The sequence below is a fragment of the Plecotus auritus genome (assembly GCF_963455305.1).
Source record: "Plecotus auritus genome assembly, chromosome: X".
NCBI lineage: Eukaryota > Metazoa > Chordata > Mammalia > Chiroptera > Vespertilionidae > Plecotus > Plecotus auritus.
The window spans coordinates 110993499-111014157 of NC_137784.1; the positions used below are offsets into that span (position 1 = coordinate 110993499).

General features: G+C 36.7%; 1 protein-coding gene across 5 annotated transcripts in view; it reads right to left on the reverse strand.

The window, feature by feature from the left end:
* MBNL3 (muscleblind like splicing regulator 3) overlaps positions 1–20659 on the reverse strand; it is a 66682-nt gene that overhangs the window by 23382 nt on the left and 22641 nt on the right. For 4 of the 5 annotated variants that reach the window (XM_080652888.1, XM_080652886.1, XM_080652887.1 and 1 more), the window contains exons 1-2: positions 12158–12284; positions 4757–4921 (exon numbers count right to left, since the gene is read on the reverse strand). In XM_080652888.1, coding sequence (XP_080509014.1) covers positions 4757–4921; positions 12158–12184 — 192 coding nt within the window. In that variant the 5' untranslated portion in view covers positions 12185–12284. Of the gene's footprint in view, positions 1–4756; positions 4922–12157; positions 12285–20659 lie in introns of those variants that run through there. The other variant, XM_080652884.1, reaches the window with a different exon arrangement.

Sequence of the window (20659 nt, forward strand, 5' to 3'; positions counted from 1 at the left end):
TCCCCTAACTGCCCTCCCCTGCAGGCCTGGTCACCCCTAACTGCCCTCCCTTGCAGACCTGGTCCCCCCCAACTGCTCTCCCCTGCAGGCTTGGGTCCCCCCCAACTGCCCTCCCCTGCAGGCCTGGTCACCCCTAACTGCCCTCCCCTGCAGGCTTGATCACCCCCAACTGCCCTCCCTTGCTGGCCTGATCGCCCCCAACTGCCCTCCCTTGCAGGCCTGGTTCCTCCCAACTGCCCTCCCATGCTGGCCATCTTGTGGTGGCCATCTTGTGTCCACATGGGGGCAGGATCTTTGACCACATGGGGGCAGCCATCTTGTGTGTTGGAGTGATGGTCAGTCTGCATATTACTCTTTTATTAGATAGGATAGAGGCCTGGTGCACGGGTGGGGGCCAGCTGGTTTGCCCTGAAGGGTGTCCCGGATCAGGGTGGGGGTTCCCTTGGGGCATGAGGCGGCCTGGGCGAGGGGCCTGTAGTGGTTTGCAGGCCAGCCACGCCCCCTGGAGACCCAAGCAGAGGCCCTGGTATCTGGGGTTTATTTATCTTCTACAATTGAAACTTTGTAGCCTGGAGCGGAGCCAAGCCTTCTGCTCGCTCCGTGGTAGCAGCCATTTCTGTTGGAATTTATGTATCTTCTATAATTGAAACTTTGTAGCCTTAAGTGGAAGCCTGGGCCCGCCAGGGTGTGTGGAAAGCTTGGCTTCCTCCATCGCCGGGGGCAACCCTACCCTCCTGCTCTTTCCAGCTCCGTGGCTGCCGCCATTTCTGTTTGGGTTTATGTATCTTCTGTCATAGAAACTTTGTAGCCTTGAGTGGAGGCCTAGGCCAGCAAGGGCAGGCGGAAAGCTTTGCTTCCTCCATTGCCGGGGAAACCCAAGCCTCCCTCCTGCTCTCTGTGGCCTTAGCCATCTTGGTTGGGTTTATTTGCATATTCGGTCCTGATTGGCTGGTGGGCGTGGCTGGTGGGCATGGCTTGTGGATGTAGCGGAGTGATGGTTAATTTGCATATTACTCTTTTATTAGATAGGATACTTACTAAATAAAATTACAAAAATTATTTTAAAAGGTGGGGAGAATCCCAGACAGACATCAGATGATTCTATCTAAGATGAAGGAAAAGCTTGGAATGAAACCCATGCTTATAACCTCTGTGGTTAGGGACACCATAACCTGGCCACAGGAATGCAAGCCATGAAAAGCATAAAGCAGAGCAGATTTGGCACACCTTAATGGTGAGCCAAATGTGCCAAGGCAATAATCTCTGTATAAATCATCAGGTGAATACATTCGACTGAGTTAAGTTTACCTATGTGTAAATAACTGCCTCCATGTGAATCAACACATTCAGCGAGAGAAACTAAAGAAATTTACTAGATATGGACAGGTATAGATTATGTGAAATGTCTAAATAAAAAATATTTTATTTTTTTATTTTTTTTAAAAAATATATTTTATTGATATTTTACAGAGAGGAAGGGAGAGGGATAGAGAACTAGAAACATCGATGAGAGAGAAACATCGATCAGCTGCCTCCTGCACACCTCCCAATGGGGATGTGCCCGCAACCACGGTACATGCCCTTGACCAGAATCGAACCTGGGACCCTTGAGTCCACAGGCCGACGCTCTATCCACTGAGCCAAACCGGTTTCAGCAATAAAAAATATTTTAATAGCCTTACAACACCATGTCCACTTTATGCTTATATATATTGCATCCAGCAGGAAGACTCCTTTCTCTTTGTAATGAAAATTCCTAGTTGTGAAATTAAAATTTTAAACCATTAGCTTTGTTTGAGAGTAATCCAGTGTGTCTACTTTCCCTAAAATTCTTGTACAGTGCTCAAGTTTGCCTCCCTAATGATGCCAAGGGGAGTTCTTAAACTTACAGTTTTTTGCTGTGAACATCAGAAATTCTCTTAAACACTGAAAAATATTAGGGAGTCACACGGTTTCTCTCACTTGCTCAACTTCCTCCATAGGGCTAACAAAAGCTTTCAGAGGTGGAAATTTATACTACCAAATGTAAAATCAGGCCTGTTAAATACAGTGAATAAACTTGCCCACTACAATAAGCATTCCATCCCAATTGACTAGGTGTGGCTCTTATTCATTGTTCAGTCACACTGAACAGAATCTGTTCTCTAGCTACCATCCCATTTAGGCTGACATTCCCTTTATCTGAGGGCTTATAGTAAGCAAACCATACTCAGTTTTCCAAAGAGCAGATGTGCTCTTCTGTTATCCTAGAAACAGATCAAAGTATGTTTTGTGGAAAGACCTGAAGTTCAAGCCAATGATATCATATAGGTCTTAATATACAACCATACAGACATCAGGACTGAAAATTTAAACAAAACTTGACTATCTTAGAGAAAATAATCATGTTATGGAAGGTGTTAAAAGGAATTGAGGATTGTTTTGGGAGAGTAAGTACCAGAGAAGTTAATTAAAATCATGTTACTTTTATAGTAATATCAAAATCCATAAGAAGAACATTTATTTTGAATCATAATGGTAAATGTCATTTAAAATAGTCACTAGCTCAATTACAACATGCCTCAAAGCAGCTTTCTAGACCTCAAAAGAGAATCATATTAACCATTGTGGGGTTAATTTTTTAACATGTAATAACTGCAAAAATTAACCTTTTATCAGTTTATGACATCACAACAGCCATTTTTAAATACATAATCCACAAGTTAGAAATGCAATTTCCAATTGTTCCCTGGGGTGTAATAAGTAATGTCTTACATCTTGTGATATGCTATAAAATAAATTGTATTCCTGTGAGTCAGTCATATCAGTCATGTTCCACAGCCTGAAATCTAAAATTACCCTCACTGAAGAAATAAGGCAAATGTATTCTATTATAGAAAGCACAGAGAATCAAATTAAAAGGCACAAGAGGCCAGAAAACTCAATGTATCTCTTATTAGTCTCTAAAAAAGCCACCCCCTATTTCCCAGTGTCAGCCATCATGATCGATAATGCATAAAGGGTTGAGACTTGGAATGGAGAGACTCTACTAGAATCTGAATAGAAAATGAATAGTCTGCCTTCTGTCTCCACCCCTACTTTACCCCAAGCCTTGCTCTGATTCCCCGAAACAGGAATTTGATTGCTGCCCTGATGCTGTCTCTTGACTTGTGAAAATATATACGCTCCAAGTCTATAGAAAAGGCTGAGCTCAAGTGTGTGATAAAATCTGGCTCCTATTCTTTTTTCAGTCTGAAATTGGGACATCCCAAGAGAGGCTGAGAGTAGTAAGGATGGGTGAAAAACTCCTTTGGTTTATTCCCCATCGACTCACATTTTCTGGACTCACCAAACACATTTAGTCTTTTGTGGCTTTGTTTATCCTGTCTCAGTATCTAGTAGACTTTTGCTTCCCTACCCCTTTAGAAGTAGGAAAAAAAATGTAAATATTTCAGTGTGTGAAAGCCTAGTTTGAAGGAGTTCAACCATGTAAAGTAATCCTGAAAGCCAAAGAGGAGCTCTGAGGAGCTCACTGGTGACTTCCTGGGAACTAATTTATAATGTAATTAATAAGCAATGAATTACAAGGCAAATATTTTATGTGTCCTATCTACACATATCTCCTTTAATTCTGAGAATCAACTTTATAATGGGATAGTCAATTCCTCTCTTCACTTTCATTGTATCTAAATGCTATATACTATCTTTCAGCATTCATCAGCACTGATGAAATAGGTAACAAATAAAGATAACATAACCCTTTCAAGTTAGTATCTTGTTAATGGTTTAAAACAAGTAGGCCAGCTAGAATTAGAATGAAACATCACTGAACTAAATTTGAGACCTGGTAAATTCCGTAGAAAGGGGAGGTTTCAATTCCCCCTAAAAGCCCAAACTGCAACTTTATATTTTAAGGTAGCAAAACAAGATGAATCATCAATAGGAAAAAATGATTTTAAAGGATCTAAGCTCACTGATTCACAAAAATAGTAGATACTGGTCTAGAATGACACCATAGTCTTATTAATTTCTGCAAAGGAAAACTCTGTGGCTAGGCTAAATTAAATCCACTATCAAATACCTGACCAGTATTCCTCAAGACTGACCAGGTCATGGGAAACAGGGAAAGACTGAGAAACAGTCACAGACCAGAGGAGAGAGGGGAACAGATTCAAATAAATGCACTGTGGTGCCCTGGATTGAACACTGGAACAGAAAGAATGATGAGGTCTGAATAAAGTCTGGAGTTTAGTTAATAGCAATGTGTAAATGTCAGTTTCTTAATCTTGACAAAAATACCATGGAAAAATATTAACAGTGGGAGGAACTGGGTGAGAGATCATTTGGGAACCTTTTGCACTATCTTCACAACTTTTCTTTAAATTTAAAATTATTTCAAAATAAAAAGTCTATTAAAAAGTAACAATAAAACCTTGAAAAACTGTTTGAGTTAATATCGTAGAATTCATAGATTTACATCATATAATAATAGTCAAACCTCCTCCTCATTTTAAAATGCCCCTGTTCCTTTATTGATATTTTTTTCTATAAACTGAATTCATGTTTAAATATAGCCCAGATTTTAAATTGAACACACCTGATTGCTCCCTTTACATGCAGGGCAGCTTTGTAGTGTCAATTAATATATTAGCTTGTGTCCTAAATCCTTCTGTAACTAACTTCCCAAAGGCCCTGCAAGGTTATTCCAATGTAGATATATATTCTTTTAAAAAAAAGGTACACATATGCAATTTTTAAAAACAATGCTGTGACTTACAAATGATGACATTTGAGCATTTTGGAGCATAAACTGCATCTGCTGGGCAAACATGGCTGCGGCAGTCTTTTGTTGAATCAGATTGTTCCGTCCATTAATTTCCAGCTGCGTTTTTAAGTGTGGAGGAGGGTGAAGGTACTTGCAATTCTCTCTAGCACAGCGACCCTAAAAATGAAGAATTAGAATAATTTTCATTATTTTTTCTAAAAATCTGATATGGCTAAGAAAAATGAAAGTGAATCAAACAATGACAAAACCAAGGGAAAAATGTTAAATTTTCCCTCAATTGAGGGGTGGAGAAAGAATATATATAAATATATGACATACGCATAAATATATTTTCTAAATTTTAGACCCATTATTCTGGACATTTTAGGGTCTAAAGTTCTTTTCCATGAACCCGTACAATGTGAGAAAAAATCTTGAAATCCACTGACATTCTTTTAACCATAGAATATATCCCTTTACCTGGTAGCCATGTTGTTCTTTAGGTTCCAGAGACAATGGCTCTAGATCACTTGGATAATTGAGACCAAAGTTTATTTTGGAGCCACAGCTATATGGATGTTTTATTGATGGTTTAAGCACTTCCAAACAGAATAATATGTCAGTCCTGTGGAATCAAGCATCTTTAGTGTTGCCTAAATGTTGACACGGCTACTATATAGTGTTTACTATGTGGTAACAAAACTGGACAGATATTTATTACATTGTCAAATGTGACCTGTTGTGTTTAGCTCATGAGCATTATATAAAGCAGCTAATGATTCTCTCATTTAGATTACTGGGTTCACCATAATTTGTTTAAGGCAATCAAAACTGCAAGCAATTTTCACCCCCACAAATGCTGGAGATGGGTGAATAAAAAAAGGCAACTTTTTGTTTTGATCCAGGAGAAAATGAGTTAGTTCATCAAGTGTTTTGAACACATGCTGTGGATTTTCCATATTTATGATTTCTAAATGATTCTCACAATCACTTCTCCATATTTAGTTATCTTGTTACTAAAGTCTTCCTATAATTTCACTGAGAATCAAGTTGTCTCCTTCAAAACTTTATAGAGCTACATATAATGCAACACCAAATGCACTGCAGCTGCTCTTTTAAATATCAGGTCCCTGGGATGAGCTGGCTCTATTACTTCACTTTCTCTGGCAAGGAGCTGAGTACAACTTAAAATGTAACTTGAGAAATTAGAGGTTCAACTTTTGTTTTCTGTCAGGGTTGTCCTTTTATTTCTCCCATTGATCAATTTATTTCCAATCAAATGAAATAGGTAACAAATAAAGTGATTTATAAAATAAAATAAGTGATTTATAAAATAAAATAATATCTTAGTTTCAATGTACCTTTACATTTCTCTGCAAATCCTGGAAAAGGAAAATTTATTAGCAGTAAGAGTTGACAATGGTATTAACCCAATCTTTCCAAATTCGTAAAAGTAGTCTAAGAATAGCTATATGATTTCAGCACATATTACAGTTGTAATAAATTTTTATATGCACGAAATATCACAATAATGAAGATTCTCCCTCATTAATATGCCTTCCAACAGATAACATGAGCCTCTGTTTTACACTTACCACAACCTGCACCAAGCCAAAGATAGTCACAAGGATTTTAGTCCCTAGATTCTCCAGTCTCAACCCAGTATAACTGAGATTATCTGGCTCAGAATTAACAGCCCTGGGGAGCAGTGGTACTTGTGTCTTCCACAGCCAAGCATGTTAGTTTATACTTCAGCATTTCTCTTCTTCTTCTCACACCCTAACATTAAAGATTTCCCCAAAGTTTGGTCCTAAGTCATTTGCTTTCCTCTCTAATCTCTTTTCCCTCGGGGAATGAAATTCTTGTGAAATTTCATGTATCACTGTAATTGCTCAGATCTTAAATATCTATCTCTCTGACTCCTCTTCTGAATTTCAGTCCTTTTTATCACTAATTGCAGCGGTATTCGGAAATCCTGCCCCCTAACTAGTTCTAAATAACTTACTCCTGACCTTTTTCCCCTTAGACTATTTTCTGTTTTCCTGCATACTCATATTTAGGACCCTTGCTCAAATCCCCATACTTTAGGACAGTTTCATAGCAAGCCATGAAAAAAGAAATTAGGCACCTGCTGAGCAGGATTGCCTTGGGATTGTAAACCAACCCTGGTAGCTTTCCCAGATAAGTGGCAAACACAACCATAGATATTTATACAGAACACAATTTGCACCCCCCCCCAAAAAAAAAGCTGTATAATGCGGACTGTCTCTTATATTCAGAAATTCCAAACAAGTGATCGTTTATTTTTAAAGGGGAAAGAAATAACTAGGAGTTTGACTTTTGTTACAATTTAGAGTTTTAACATCATTTCCATTAAATACAATCAGAAATGGGATAGGAAGGAAAGGAGGGAGAAAACAGGGGGTATTTGGCACGTCTTACCAATCTTCAGATAAAGAATTACTACTTGCATTTGTGTTTTTATATAATTTTCCATTACATATAATAACTTTTCTTAAGCTTTTATCTTGAGAAACTAATGACATTTTTTCCACAAAGCAAAACAGTATACAAAAATAGAAAAAGAGAAAGAATTACTCTAAAAATTACATCAAGTTGGGTTTTAAAACTGAACTATGGAATATAAGGCAGCATGATATTTTTAAAAAACTTATTTACGAAATTTTACTTGATTTATAAACTATTCTCTTTTGAATGACAGAATCCGCAATTTAATTTTATAAAATGCAGATGCATAGCAATAGTACCTTATCAGAAACTGTTGCTTATGTTAAAGAATGTTTATAAAAGACAAAAATATCTGCATTTTCTACCCAAACAGTAAATGAGAAGACCAAGTAATTTTATGTGAATGTTATCTGTGGGACACAATATTTCAAAAAGAAAACCAAGGCCCTAGGAAACAAGTTTAGAACTCAGGATAATAAATCTCCTCTGTATAGTACTCAGTTTTCAAAAGGCCCCAACTTAATTATACACCAAAACATTTTAATTGGAGTTTGGAGGGAGGAAGGGAAAACTTTTTTGACATTGGCTAACATTTGCTTTAATCCTTGTAGGGAATTGGGCTTTTTGGTAAGCATGTATAAATGGGGTGGGGTGGAGGCAGGGAAAGGACTGCCCAGCACAATATATAATCACCTACTGTTTTTGTCTTTTGGGAAATAAATGTCTACGAACAAAAAGGTTCCAATGTTGCCCAAGCCAGTTTTTCTCAGTGGATAGGGCATTAGCCTGCAGACTGAAGGGTCCCAGGTTTGACTCCAGTCAAGGGCATGTACCTCGGTTGTGTACCTCTATGCAGACTCTATCCCCAGCCCAGGTTGGGGGCACGTGCGGGAGGCAACCAATTAATGTGTCTCTCTCAAGAGATGTTTCTCTCTCTGTCTCTCCCCTCCCTTCCACTCTCTCTAAAAATCAACGGAAAAATATCCTTGGGTGAGGATTTTTTAAAGAAAGGTTCTAATCTTGTCCTTAGGCCAGCTAAGCACTTTGAATGGGCCACAAGATACCCTCTCACACTGGGTCTATAACAGCCCAGAAAGGTTCTTGGTATGAAAAAAAAAAATCATACCTCAGGTTTCCCAAGCCAAGTCAATAGTGTCCCATGTTCTCTAGAAGACCAAGAAGTTCAGAATTGCCATGTGCTCAGTTCAAAATATTAGACCATGTCATAAAGGTTTACAGATGTTGTATCTACTACAGTCACCATCCACTGGCAGAGCTGACTATATACTAGAAACAGCAGCAAAGACCTGTCAAGCCATGCAGACCTTTTTCTTCTTCCCCTACATATACACACATAATTTTAAAAACTATTGAAAATATTAGAGCGAAAACATTTATGCTAGCCTCAATTTCACTCTTTTTCCACTTCATTTGGCCTTAAAAACAAACCATTGTCATCTAGACTATGTAACTGAGTTAAGAAAATAACAAAGTGATTAAATAGTAAAGTGATTCTCTGCTGAAATAAGTGCTACTATACCTATGAATCTTCCAGCTTCCTTCTCTTATCTACTCTTTTTGAAAATGCATCCAAAAAGCAGCAGGGGGAGAAAATTGCCAATGAAATTTCCAAAATATGTCTGTATCAAAAAAGTTGATGACAGACAAAGAAAAAGTTGAAAAGCATTTATAAAACTTCCAAAATTCAATCTATTTCCCTTTCTTATCTTTAAGCTTTACACAAATGCAGTCAAAGCCTTTGACTGGGAGAAAAAAAGTAGCATTGTAGAGATTCAAATCCCACCTAAGTCTTGGGAACTAGGAGATTCTGTCAGATATAAGGTTTTCCATATACTTGGTGGTAGACAAATCCTGAGAAATGTATTTTCATGGTCATGACAGAAAGTTCTACTATCAGAATAAGAAAAGGACCCTATGAAGCTGAAAATGACACTTTGTCAATCAGTTTCTTAACAGAAACAGCTGATTGCAAAATGACTTGCTTTTTTAAATACATTTGGAATTATAGGGAGAAGTCCTCTCAAATACAGTAACTCGATTACATTTTCAAAGATATCTTACTGCTCTGCTAGGCTACCAAGAGTTAAAAGTTAAATGTTAAATAAAGGCAACAAACAGATGATTTGTTCTATAAAAAAATTATTCCATTTAAATGACCATCTATTAAAAGAAAGAATCCTATTGATTTTATATTAACCCACTGAAAACTATTTACATGCATAGACATGACCTCTCAGAGGAAGTAATAGCAATTTTGAAATTACAAATCATACATACTAGGTTGCTGGGTTCCTACAACCATGGCAGACCTATTAAAGGCTAGGAACAATCACAAAGAGCTAAAAGTGAGTCACAGCAACAAAAACTATCAGCCAGATGTCAGCATGAGAATGGCAAATTCCCCACTTTCTTATTTTTAGAGTTCTGTCTTTATAAAAATAAATATAATCACTATTATTTTCTCCTCCAATATTTTACCATCTATGAATATTGATATTGATACACACACACACACAAAGAGCATTTTTAAAATCTTACATACAAGTTTTAATTTAAATTTGGGATGCAGACAAGAATTTTTAAGTCTATAATAAACCATTTCCTGTATATATTGAAGGCAAAATTAATGAGGCTAAACGTAGACCCCACGTAGAGGGCCAGCCAGGTACACACACCCTCCACTGTAGTTAGCACTGATATACATATACAGGGCAATGACTTTGGAGCAAACCAGAAACCAAGTTTGAATACGTAAGAAGCTGGGAGAAGGGCAGAATAATTTTCTTGCCTATCTGTCTCAAGAAAGCTTTCAAATTGTGACCTCCAAAAGATGAAGGGAGTAATAGGCTCAACAATCACATCATTGCTCTGAAATAGCCCACTAAGATAACTTGTTTACCATAATTGCAACGTTTAGGGCTGAAACAGATTTTAAGGAACATCTTGTGCACCTTTAACTTACGGAGAAAGAGATGAGGTGGCTTGTCATAATTAACAAGCAGCACTAAGGACAGAAGCCAAGTTTTCAGATTCTCACTACCCAATATGGATTTTCTGTTCAAATGACTCTTCCTCTGTAAAAATTTTCCTGAGCCCATCTCCCCACCCCCATTGCTATTTATCTTTCCCTCTTTTGTGACTCCAGCTGCACCTTGTACTTAGTTTTATGGTTGTACTTATCACTGTGTACACTGTGATAAATTGTTTGCATGCCTATCTCCCCATTAGACTTTGAGCTTATCTAAAGGCAGGGCTATATCTTCCTCATCTTTGAATCTTCAGGAATGTTTCTGTGCCTGGTTAATAGTGACCACTCCATAAAAGTTTGCTGATTGAATGAATAAACTTTGTAAAAATAATCTTACAGGGCCTTACACTAAGTCTGCCTTAGAAGCCTAATTCTTTCTCTTGCTATTTCCTTTCATCAGTTCTTTTATCTTGCTCCAAGAGGAGAATCATAGCCAACACGTGACCAAGGTTGTTCCTGGTTGTCTGTTCCAAATGAACCGTTATCCTATGCAGTCCCAGAAAATAACTAATTTATATCTTTTTTTTTTTTTTGCCATGAATATATACTCAGAGATGTGACCATATGGCTAAAAAATTCTGGTAATTCAGTATAACTGAACCAGAAATATCAAGAATCCATAAAGTATACAGACACCAACTCTGGTCTAATTGCAGGGGTCTGTGGTCACAGGAACCCCCAGGAAACAGGACCATACAAAGCTGAATAAAGGAACCTTCAAAAAATTCGTAGTTAAAGAGCATCTGGGCCTGCCTAGGGGGAGCACTGAAAGTCCAGGATTGGTTTAGAATAAACTGCCTTCTCAAACTGCTCCACTCCCACCCCACATTTTTCAGAACAAGTTGTAAGTCAAATTCCCATAAGCTACTTGGACAAAGGTGGAATACCTGGTTTGGAGATAATCACATAGGTGGGGCCTTCTTGTGTATCTCTATTGCATATACTGACTTCTTAAAAGAAATATGTTCCCCTGTACTTCAAGACACATATCCAGCTGCATTCATGTTAAACATTTATTTTTCAAATAATCATGACCTTAAAATTTTCACTTGAAATGTTTGAAGGGCAAATAACAAAATATCATAGTTGCTGTTCACAGTGAAACCAGGCCTGCCTCACCAATATCCCATATATGCTTCCTGCCCCTAACCCAATTTCCCCTGATTTAATCAAACACCTTCAATCACTTTAGAAAAATATTAACTGAATATCTGTTCAATAATAAGCTCCCTAAGAATTCATCATCTGTTTCCAAATAGCCAGAATCAAATTAAAACCCAGAGACAACTGAATTACACTTGTATTAAGTTACCAAAAGTCAGAAGGCATTTCTGATGCTAAGTACTCATGGAAGCTGTCTTTAAAGTAGTTGATGGCAGCGAACATAAAATGTCATTAAAATATAGCAAAAAAAAGGGAAAGAAAAATCATGACATTCAATGTGTTACTCTAAGAAATAAAATACACATAAAATCATGCAACTTCAAAATCCACTTACTATATAGAATTTGTTATGAAATAACATAAAAGGGTATCTCAGCCAAAAGTCAGTCAAATCTGCTCGTAGGGTTCCCTCACTTCTCTTTTCTGCACACCCCATCCAGTCATCTACCACAGTGATTTAGAACAAGGACAAAGAGGACACCAGCTACTTGCACCCTTTCTTCCTAGCTAGGGCTTCTGCTTAGAATCCTATCTAGGGCTGCCAAATTATCAAATGAAAATACAGGACTCCCAATCAAATTTGAACTTCAGATAAACAACAAATAACTTTTTAGTGTAAGTATGCTCAATACAATATATTATCTATCAATCCTCTCCCTATTTCTTCTTCTACCCTGATGAGTTAAGCTAAATAGAGTCAAATTCTCCAAAACTCAATTTACCCCCTTTACCTTAAAGTTGTAAGCAGCCCTCTCCATGGAATCAGCCTGGATTCTACCTGGCCTTCAGTTCACCAGAGCAAATCAGAAGGCACTCTCAGTCCCAGCTAACCTGACCAGCTACAAGGAATTTAAGGAAGTAGACTGTTGGGGAAAGCAGTTTTTTATTCCATGGCTCCTCCCACCAAAAGCTTCACAGGGCTCCCTCCCAATCCTGTCAGCCACTCAGCTTTCCCACCCAGAGTGGTGCAAGTGTATATTCAAATGACTCTGATGCCTGCCAGAGCTCCTCGTTTAGGTTAGGATGAAGACAGGCATGGTGAGTGACCACCATGCCTAACTACTGACTCTATACAAAAGTTTTGAAGATATGAATTACTACAGGAAAATTAGGCTTTTATGTTTTTAATGTTTTTATATATGTGTCTGGGGATGAGGAGGGCAACTTAACATTTTTTTTCTTCAGATCTGTCTGTGGAATACTCAAATTCAAGCAACAGTCATCTGTTGAAGCCCAGGAAAATGACTGCTTAAGCATTATGTTTCTCTATGCACACATAAGATCTATGCAGATACTTACTCAAAACATGTAAAATGACACTGAATAGCTATTATGTGCATATTTTTTCTAGTCAACCCTTGATTATGCATATTAAAAGACAGAGAAAAGCATGGTTAATTCTAGTGAGCAAAATAATATATTCAGGAAAAATGGCAATCTACTATAGCTCCACATTACAGAATATATATATCACAAAAGTGGCAATTTTGGACATTTCAGAATCAGTTTCTAGACAATCCTAAAACTATTTTTTATTCATTAAGATTGCAAACTCATTTATTGGAATTATCAAAGATTCAGAATTAGTTCTATCAGAAAGAATGAAATGGTACTTCACTGAGGAAGTTTATATGATAATAGACAACATGTCACAGAAATATTAAATAGTAAAGCTGGAAATACTCTTAGACATCATTTAGTCCAGCATTTGCCAGAGTGTGTACCACAGACCTCTATTCCCAGTAAGCCTCAAAAACTGAGTTTCCTGGTTAAATACTTATAAGAAATGGCAAACTATATTACTCTCTTGTAGTCTGATAACACACCAGAGCATAGTAAAGGTTCTCTCTCATATGTCCTACAATAAAGAAACCTGCTTACTTTTGTTAACTCAGCATTTCCCAACGTAGTTGAATCACATAAACCACCCCTCTTTTCTTCTTTTATCTTCACTAAGGGATTTATTGATTTTAGAGAGAGAGAGGAAGGGAGAAACATTGATGTGAGAGAGAAACATCAGTCGGTTGCCTCCTGTATGCTCCCTGAACAGGTTTGAACCCGCAACCTAGGTATGTGACCTGACCAGGAATCGAACATACAATCTTTTGGTGTATGGGATGACACTCCAACTGAGATACCCATCCCTATTTTTAATACCTTTTAACATATCTCATTAGAGTATCTTCATAAAAATACTGATCTAATTAAATTCCCTCCTACTCAAACCCATACCAAATCCTGTGGCATTTTATGAGTCAAGTTAGTTTTCCGTCATATTTTTCATTTCTCTTTCTCTCCTAAATAAGAAAATATAGTGAACTCCAAAGAACTGGATCTCCCTTTGAAATGACACTTAATATTTTTGCTTATACAGTAAGTTCTCACTTAACATTGTCAATAGATTCTTGGAAACCGAATCTTTAAGTGAAATGACGTATAAGGAAACCAATTTTACCAGAGGCTAATTTATAAACAAGAGTTCAGTTCCTACGGCATATTTCTGGTCACAAAAAAAACCAACAACAACACATCACCAAACTTCTAAATAAAAACCCCAAAACACTTCTAATACTAAACATGGAAATAAATGGGGCTATACATACATATAAGAAAGATGAATCAAAACAAGTAAGAGAATTCTTTTCTAGCCCACTTATTTTAGTTCAAGGTCATGGGTGGCCAGATCCTCTCCCAGAAGCTCTGGGCACAAGGTGGGACTCACCCTGGACAGGACACCCTTCTATCACAGGGGCACTAACACCCTCCACTCACTCAGACTGGGACAATTTAGATACCCCAATTTCCCCAATTCACCTCGCATGCACATCTTTGGGATGTGAAGGAAACCAGAGGACCCAAAGAATAGTCACGCAGACATGGGGAAAACATGCTAACTCCACAGAGATAGTGGCGCTGGCCAGGAATCAGTCCCCCCCACTCCCGCCCCCCGCACCCATCAACTTTGTAAGAAAACGATGTTATTCAAAGATTTGCCTACTTGATTTCCCCAAAGCTAACAAAATGGAGATTTTGCCTATGATTGCTACAAAGACAGATCCCACAATTATCTTCCCAACACCCCTTGCCAAAGCTGTAAGTTTTGTCAGTTATTTCCATATGACTGCTGGAGCTTTCTTCTTTTATTTGAATGTTTCTTATGCAACTTCTGAAGTTACAACTTTGAGTCTTATCTGTCTAACTGGATTTCCTACAGTATAACTTCTGTCCCTTGAACCCATGCCAGTTAGCTTAGGTTTTCCATGTCTTAAGGGTCTCAAGTGAGTTCTAACTGTATTAAAACTTGGGAAGTAACGTATTTGGCAACCCCCTCAATTCCTAAGGGTCTTAGCTTTGCACTCATCTTAAACCTTGGGGTTTCCACTTGGCAAAATTAAATTTCCTGTCTATAAAAATAAAGTTACAAAGAAGAATTAAATTTAGACAAATATCTTGCAAACATATAAGGAGGAGGGTATAAGGTGAGAAAGGCACTGATTATTTTTCAGATTTAAACAATTTATCTTTGCAGAGCTCAGTATGCTGCTAAGAATAAATTAAATAATTACAACTCTATAGCCAGACACGTAACCCTCCACCCAGAGGTTATATAAAGGGCAGATATAGTTATTGATTTACCTCTGCATTTTTAAATTAGAGGCACAAAGATGAAAATCAGCCCCTCCTTTGCTAAACATAAATCTTCTTTCAGATAAAGAAATTTAAAAGCATGATATCAAAATGGCTGTTTACAGGATCTGGTTAAATTCATAAGTGTGAAATCATGTTTCAAACCCCAAATAGAGCAAAATTTATCCACTTTAAAATAAGCATTTTCCTCATATTCCTACCCAACACTAAATATACAATTTTTAAGCATAAAGTTTTACTTGATATATGGACTGCTATTAAAATAATTTGATGCACAGACTACATCTACATTTTGTTAATGATAATATATTTTTATTACCAAAAGTCTTACTGAAACCTTTGTGCTAATTTGTTATTAAAAGTGTAGGCATTTTAGAGTATCAGACAACTACCCCTAACTCCCCCCGCCCCCCCCCCCCAAAAAAAAGCTCAAAACTCCAAATGCATTGTGTATTTAAATAAAGTGAAGTGATGTTTTTAGCCCAGGGAGTCTTTTTAAAAGCATCTGAAAATTAGGCCAACTTACTGTTTGTTTTGTTCTCCAGACATAAGAAGAGCAATTTACTGATACAAATTCTTTTTCTTTTAAAAATAAAGATTTATTCTGCCTGGCCTGAATATCTACCAAGTATATTAAGTTTCATCCAGAATGTGTTTCAGGGATTTGAACAGAACTGACAGAGTTCTAGATAAAAGCACTGAGATTACTTTTAAAAATATATGTATTTTAAAATTATCCTGTCCCAGTCTAAGTTAGTAAATATAGTAACCTTGTTAAGCTCACCTGCTTTCAGTGAGAAGTTAATATTTGATGATGATGAAACTGTTCCTGGTATTTAAAGAACCTAAACAAGGCTATCCACAAACAATGTGACTAGAAATGGGGTTAGTTTAAAGAAGATAAAATGATAAGTGGAGGTTTTATGTTTTAAAATAAATCAATCCCTCAACCATAAAGTCTCATATCTTTACAGAGAAGAATATGAAATATGATCTCTACTAGAGAATGTCTATCTCCAAATCTAAAACAAGGAAAAAAATAAAGCAAAGCAAAGAACAGGAAAAAAGTTAATTAGTAATTTTAAAATCTGTCCATTTGAACTCCTCAAGTCAGTTTCAACAGTTTGGAATAAGAGTTATTGGGAGAATAGTGCACTTGTAGAGATGTAGTGTTTTTTGAAAACATATACCTTCTATATTAACCAAAAAAGGTTTCAAGGGTCATAGTGATAGTCTAGTAGGTGTCTTTTGATTTGTAGACTCCTTATTTTAGTGAGGAAAAAATAAAATAAAACAGATTTATTCTAGCTTCATTTGCCCTCCCTGAAAATTAGGAAATTTCAGAAAACGTCTTTTTGAAAAATAAAATGTGTCCAGTTTATGTCTCTTATATAAGGCAAATAAAATTTAATTCTAGAAAAAAATCCTATATAATAAAAGCCTAATATGCTAAGTGTCCAGTCAGCCAATTGGCCAGTCTGCCTTTCAACCAATCAAAGCGTAATATGCTAATGATATGCTAAGGCTGCTCAACCGCTCACTATGGCATGCACTGACCACCAGGGGGCAGACAGTCAACCGCTTGACCAGTAGCTATGATGTGCACTGACCACCAGGGGGCAGACGCTCCGACTGGTAGGTTAGCTTGCTGCTGGGGTCCAGCTGATTGGGACTGAGCAAGACGGGCTGGACACATCCTGGAGCCCTCCCACAGTCCCTCCCTGGCCGGCCAACCTCCTGTGTCCTTCACCAGCCCTGGATCGTGCACTGATTGGGTCCCTCGGCCTGGCCTGCACCCTCTCGCAATCCGGGACCCCTCGGGGGATGTCAGAGAGCCGGTTTCGGCCTGATCCCACAGGCCAGGCAGAGGGACCCCACTGGTGCACAAATTTGTGCACCGGTCCTCCAGTAGTTTATAAAGTGACACAGTGAAATAAACTAGGTAGTATAAAACATCACTGTGCCAATCTTTTCCAGTTATTTTTCTACTAAATATAACTGGAGAATGTAATTGGTTTTATTTTGTTTCGTGTTTTACATTGACTTTATATACTAGACTCTAGTATATAAGGTCAAATGACCTTTAGAAGTGAACTAATTCTTACCATTTATGAGTGTGCTGGAGAATAATTATATATACAGTTTTAGCACATGTACTTAGCATGTGACAATTGTTGACACATATTTAAAGACCAGGTTGAGGCCTCCATAAAATTATATTTTCCATTATTATCTTAAAAGTAGTCATAATGACAAAACCCCTTTAAGGGCCTTATAGAACTTTGTGAAATAGTTTCCCCCTTTTTTTCACACCACAGCCACTTGAATAATAGCAACTGACTTTATTATGTGTTTATCATGTGCTAGACACTGTTCAAAGTGCCTTATTTGCATTAACTCATTTAATTTTCACAATAAACAACCTTAGGTGGTCAGTGTTTTACTGAGGAACTGAGACACAGAGAATTAAAGAAACACACGCAAACTGACAGATCTAATGTAACAGAGGAGGATTGGAACTGAGGTGCTCTGGATCTGGAACTCACATTCCTAACCAGTATACAATTACCGCACAATACTTTGACATTAATTAAACTGAGGAATGAGCTAGTTCAAATATTTCTACTGTATGGGCCACTAGTTTCCTTCTAAGATTATTTCACATTAACTGGCTGTTAGGCATGTCCAGAAGCTATTTAAGATACATTTATGGAAAATGAGATGTTTTGTTAAGTATCTAGTGATCTTGGGTGACTTGAGAACGAGTAAGACAAGGGAACTGAATGTCCTTTGTTTTTTACAGCACGTACACCTGAATAATTACAGGTAATTTTATTGTGTATTTACCATGTGCCGGGCACTGTTCGAAGTGTTTTATATGTATTAAGACTTTCATCCTTACCGAAGCAGAACAATTAGTACAAACCTGTCCTCTCTTAGCTCAGCTTTTTATTAACTGTTGGCACAATAGAATTTTGCCAGTTGGTTTGGGAAAAGCATTGTCATATTATCAGGAGTTGGGTTACGAGAGTTGATACACAAACAACCATGACCTGAAAAAAGAACAGTCCAGCAACACCTGATAGACAGAGAACAGATGGAAGTGGAGCTCATTGAAATAGTTGGTTGTGTACATTTTGTGATTCTCATTACCATGCTAAAAGAAGACTCTTAAAAACAGTAGTGCCATTTGGAAGCAGATTTACTCAGACCTCAAATGTCTTGAGTGCTGTAGCTTCACACAGTCACAAAGCAGAGAGAAAAACAATGAAAAAAAATGAACTGTATCACATAATAGTAAGGAGTGTTGTTCTCAAGCATTTCATTCCACTAAGAGCACAGGCAAATAAGAATTCACATATACTATACACACCACCTCACAAAAGACTACACGACAAAAGCTCAGTAGTAGTGATTTGATTTAAATGACCAGAGAATGTACATACTTTGAGATGGTGCAAAGTAGGGTGATGATTTGCAGGCCTGGGAACTAGGGTTTGACTTTTTCAGTACTTAAAAAAGTAGGATATGAACAAGAGTTATGTTCAGTTTCTTTTCTATATTTCAAATTTATTTGGAGGTAAGTATATAAATCTAAAGACTTCAAATACAAACTAATACCTGATACATCAGGTAAACACTTTAATAATATAAACACATCAATTCTATTCAATATAACATCATTCAGGTTTTCCCACAGCTGTTTAAAAACAAAGTGTCATAGATACTTGCTGAAGATAGTTGGGAACCTGAATTTTATAAGTGACTGGACAATTGGGCATGTAGGACTCAAAAGTGAACTTATAGTTTTAAAGACAATATGATAGGGAAAATAACAATAATAACAAATCCAGTGTTGAAATGAATCAACTGTTTACAATCAGGTTACAGGCTATTCATCCTTTGACTTCTCATGCATTTGTTCCTAGACAAAGTGGGAATAAGTCTAAATTTTAATATGATTTCAGGATTTTATTAGAAAGAGTGCTAGACTGGGATTTAAGAGCCCTGGATTCTGATTACTTTTAGATCATGGCTAAGTTATTTTCCAATTCTGTTCATCAGTTTTTCTAGGAATAATTTCGGCCACTAAATATTTCAGAGGTACTTTGAAAAATAAAAAGGGAGATTTAGTATGTTTAGAAAATAAAATCAGTACAAAATATAAAAAGTATTATACTTATTTCTATTTATTAATTCTTTTAAAAAGAACTAAAATTGTTGCTATGAATTAAGTATTAAAACATGTCAGATTATAAACTATGTTTTACCACTTTACCTCTCCACAAAAGTAATGCATTATATATGAGAAATTCTTGATATTGTGAGTAATGTAAATTATCATGTGCCTAGAGAGGGAACTTATATACAATGTTAAAGAGCCAAGGACACTTCTCTTCTTAGAACTGGATATTGTTAAACAGTTGTTGCTCCCACAGCTCAGTGATATGATAGGTGAAATAGCAGAGGATAAAGAAGCCGATTCAGGCTTTAATCTTATCCTTGCAAATAACTGAAAAGATAAAAGAATTATTGCTCCCTTTTCAACTGGCAATAAGCCAGTGCTTACTTAGGGAGATCCGTTTATCTAATCAAGAGACACATGTCTACCATCACAAGCTTCTTACTTTAAGGTCTCTCATAATGAAAATTCACTTTAGAAACATAATGACTAAACATTTAAAGTAATTTCTATTTTATGAAAAGGTTTGGAGCAACACACTTTTTGGTTGGTACATTTTAAATGTTTTACTTTGCCAAACTGCTGTTATATTTTATTTACAACATTCAAATGATAAAAAGAAATCGGGCAAGTCATTTTTCCTGGTAAATTAGGAGGATAAAGTAAAACAAATAATAAACAATAAGAGAAGATGTTAATGGTGCTTAAAATACTAACAAGTAATTAATTATAGTGAAGGAATTTTAAATATTATTTATATAAATTGGTGAAATATTAAAATTGAACTTCATTATAAAATGGTTTATAAGTGTTTTTTATTTTTATTTTTTTAATATATTTTATTGATTTTTTTACAGAGAGGAAGGGAGAGGCATAGAGAGTTAGAAACATCAATGAGAGAGAAACATCGATCAGCTGCCTCCTGCACACTCCCTACTGAGTATGTGCCCGCAACCAAGGTACATGCCTTTGACCGGAATCAAACCTGGGACCCTTGAGTCCGCAGGCTGACGCTCTATCTACTGAGCCAAACCAGCTAGGGCGGTTTATAAGTTTTTGAACTAATTTTTCCTTTTTTAATTTTTATCTCATTATGCCAACCTCTTAGAAGCCAATTTTGACTCATATAAGTGTGAAACATGTTTGAATATGTGATATATATGGACATACACATATTTCTATTGTTAAAAACTAATATATAACACATATTATAAATATATACATTAGAACTAATAAATATAATACATATACACATATACACACACACTTTTATGTGCCCACACTTGCTGCATATAAAATTATGAAAGTCCACTTGTAGCAGCTTAGAACACCTACAATAGAGCTCTTGGGTTATTAATGTCTCCAAAGGGTTATAATAGGAAGATTTTTGTTTGCTTGTTTC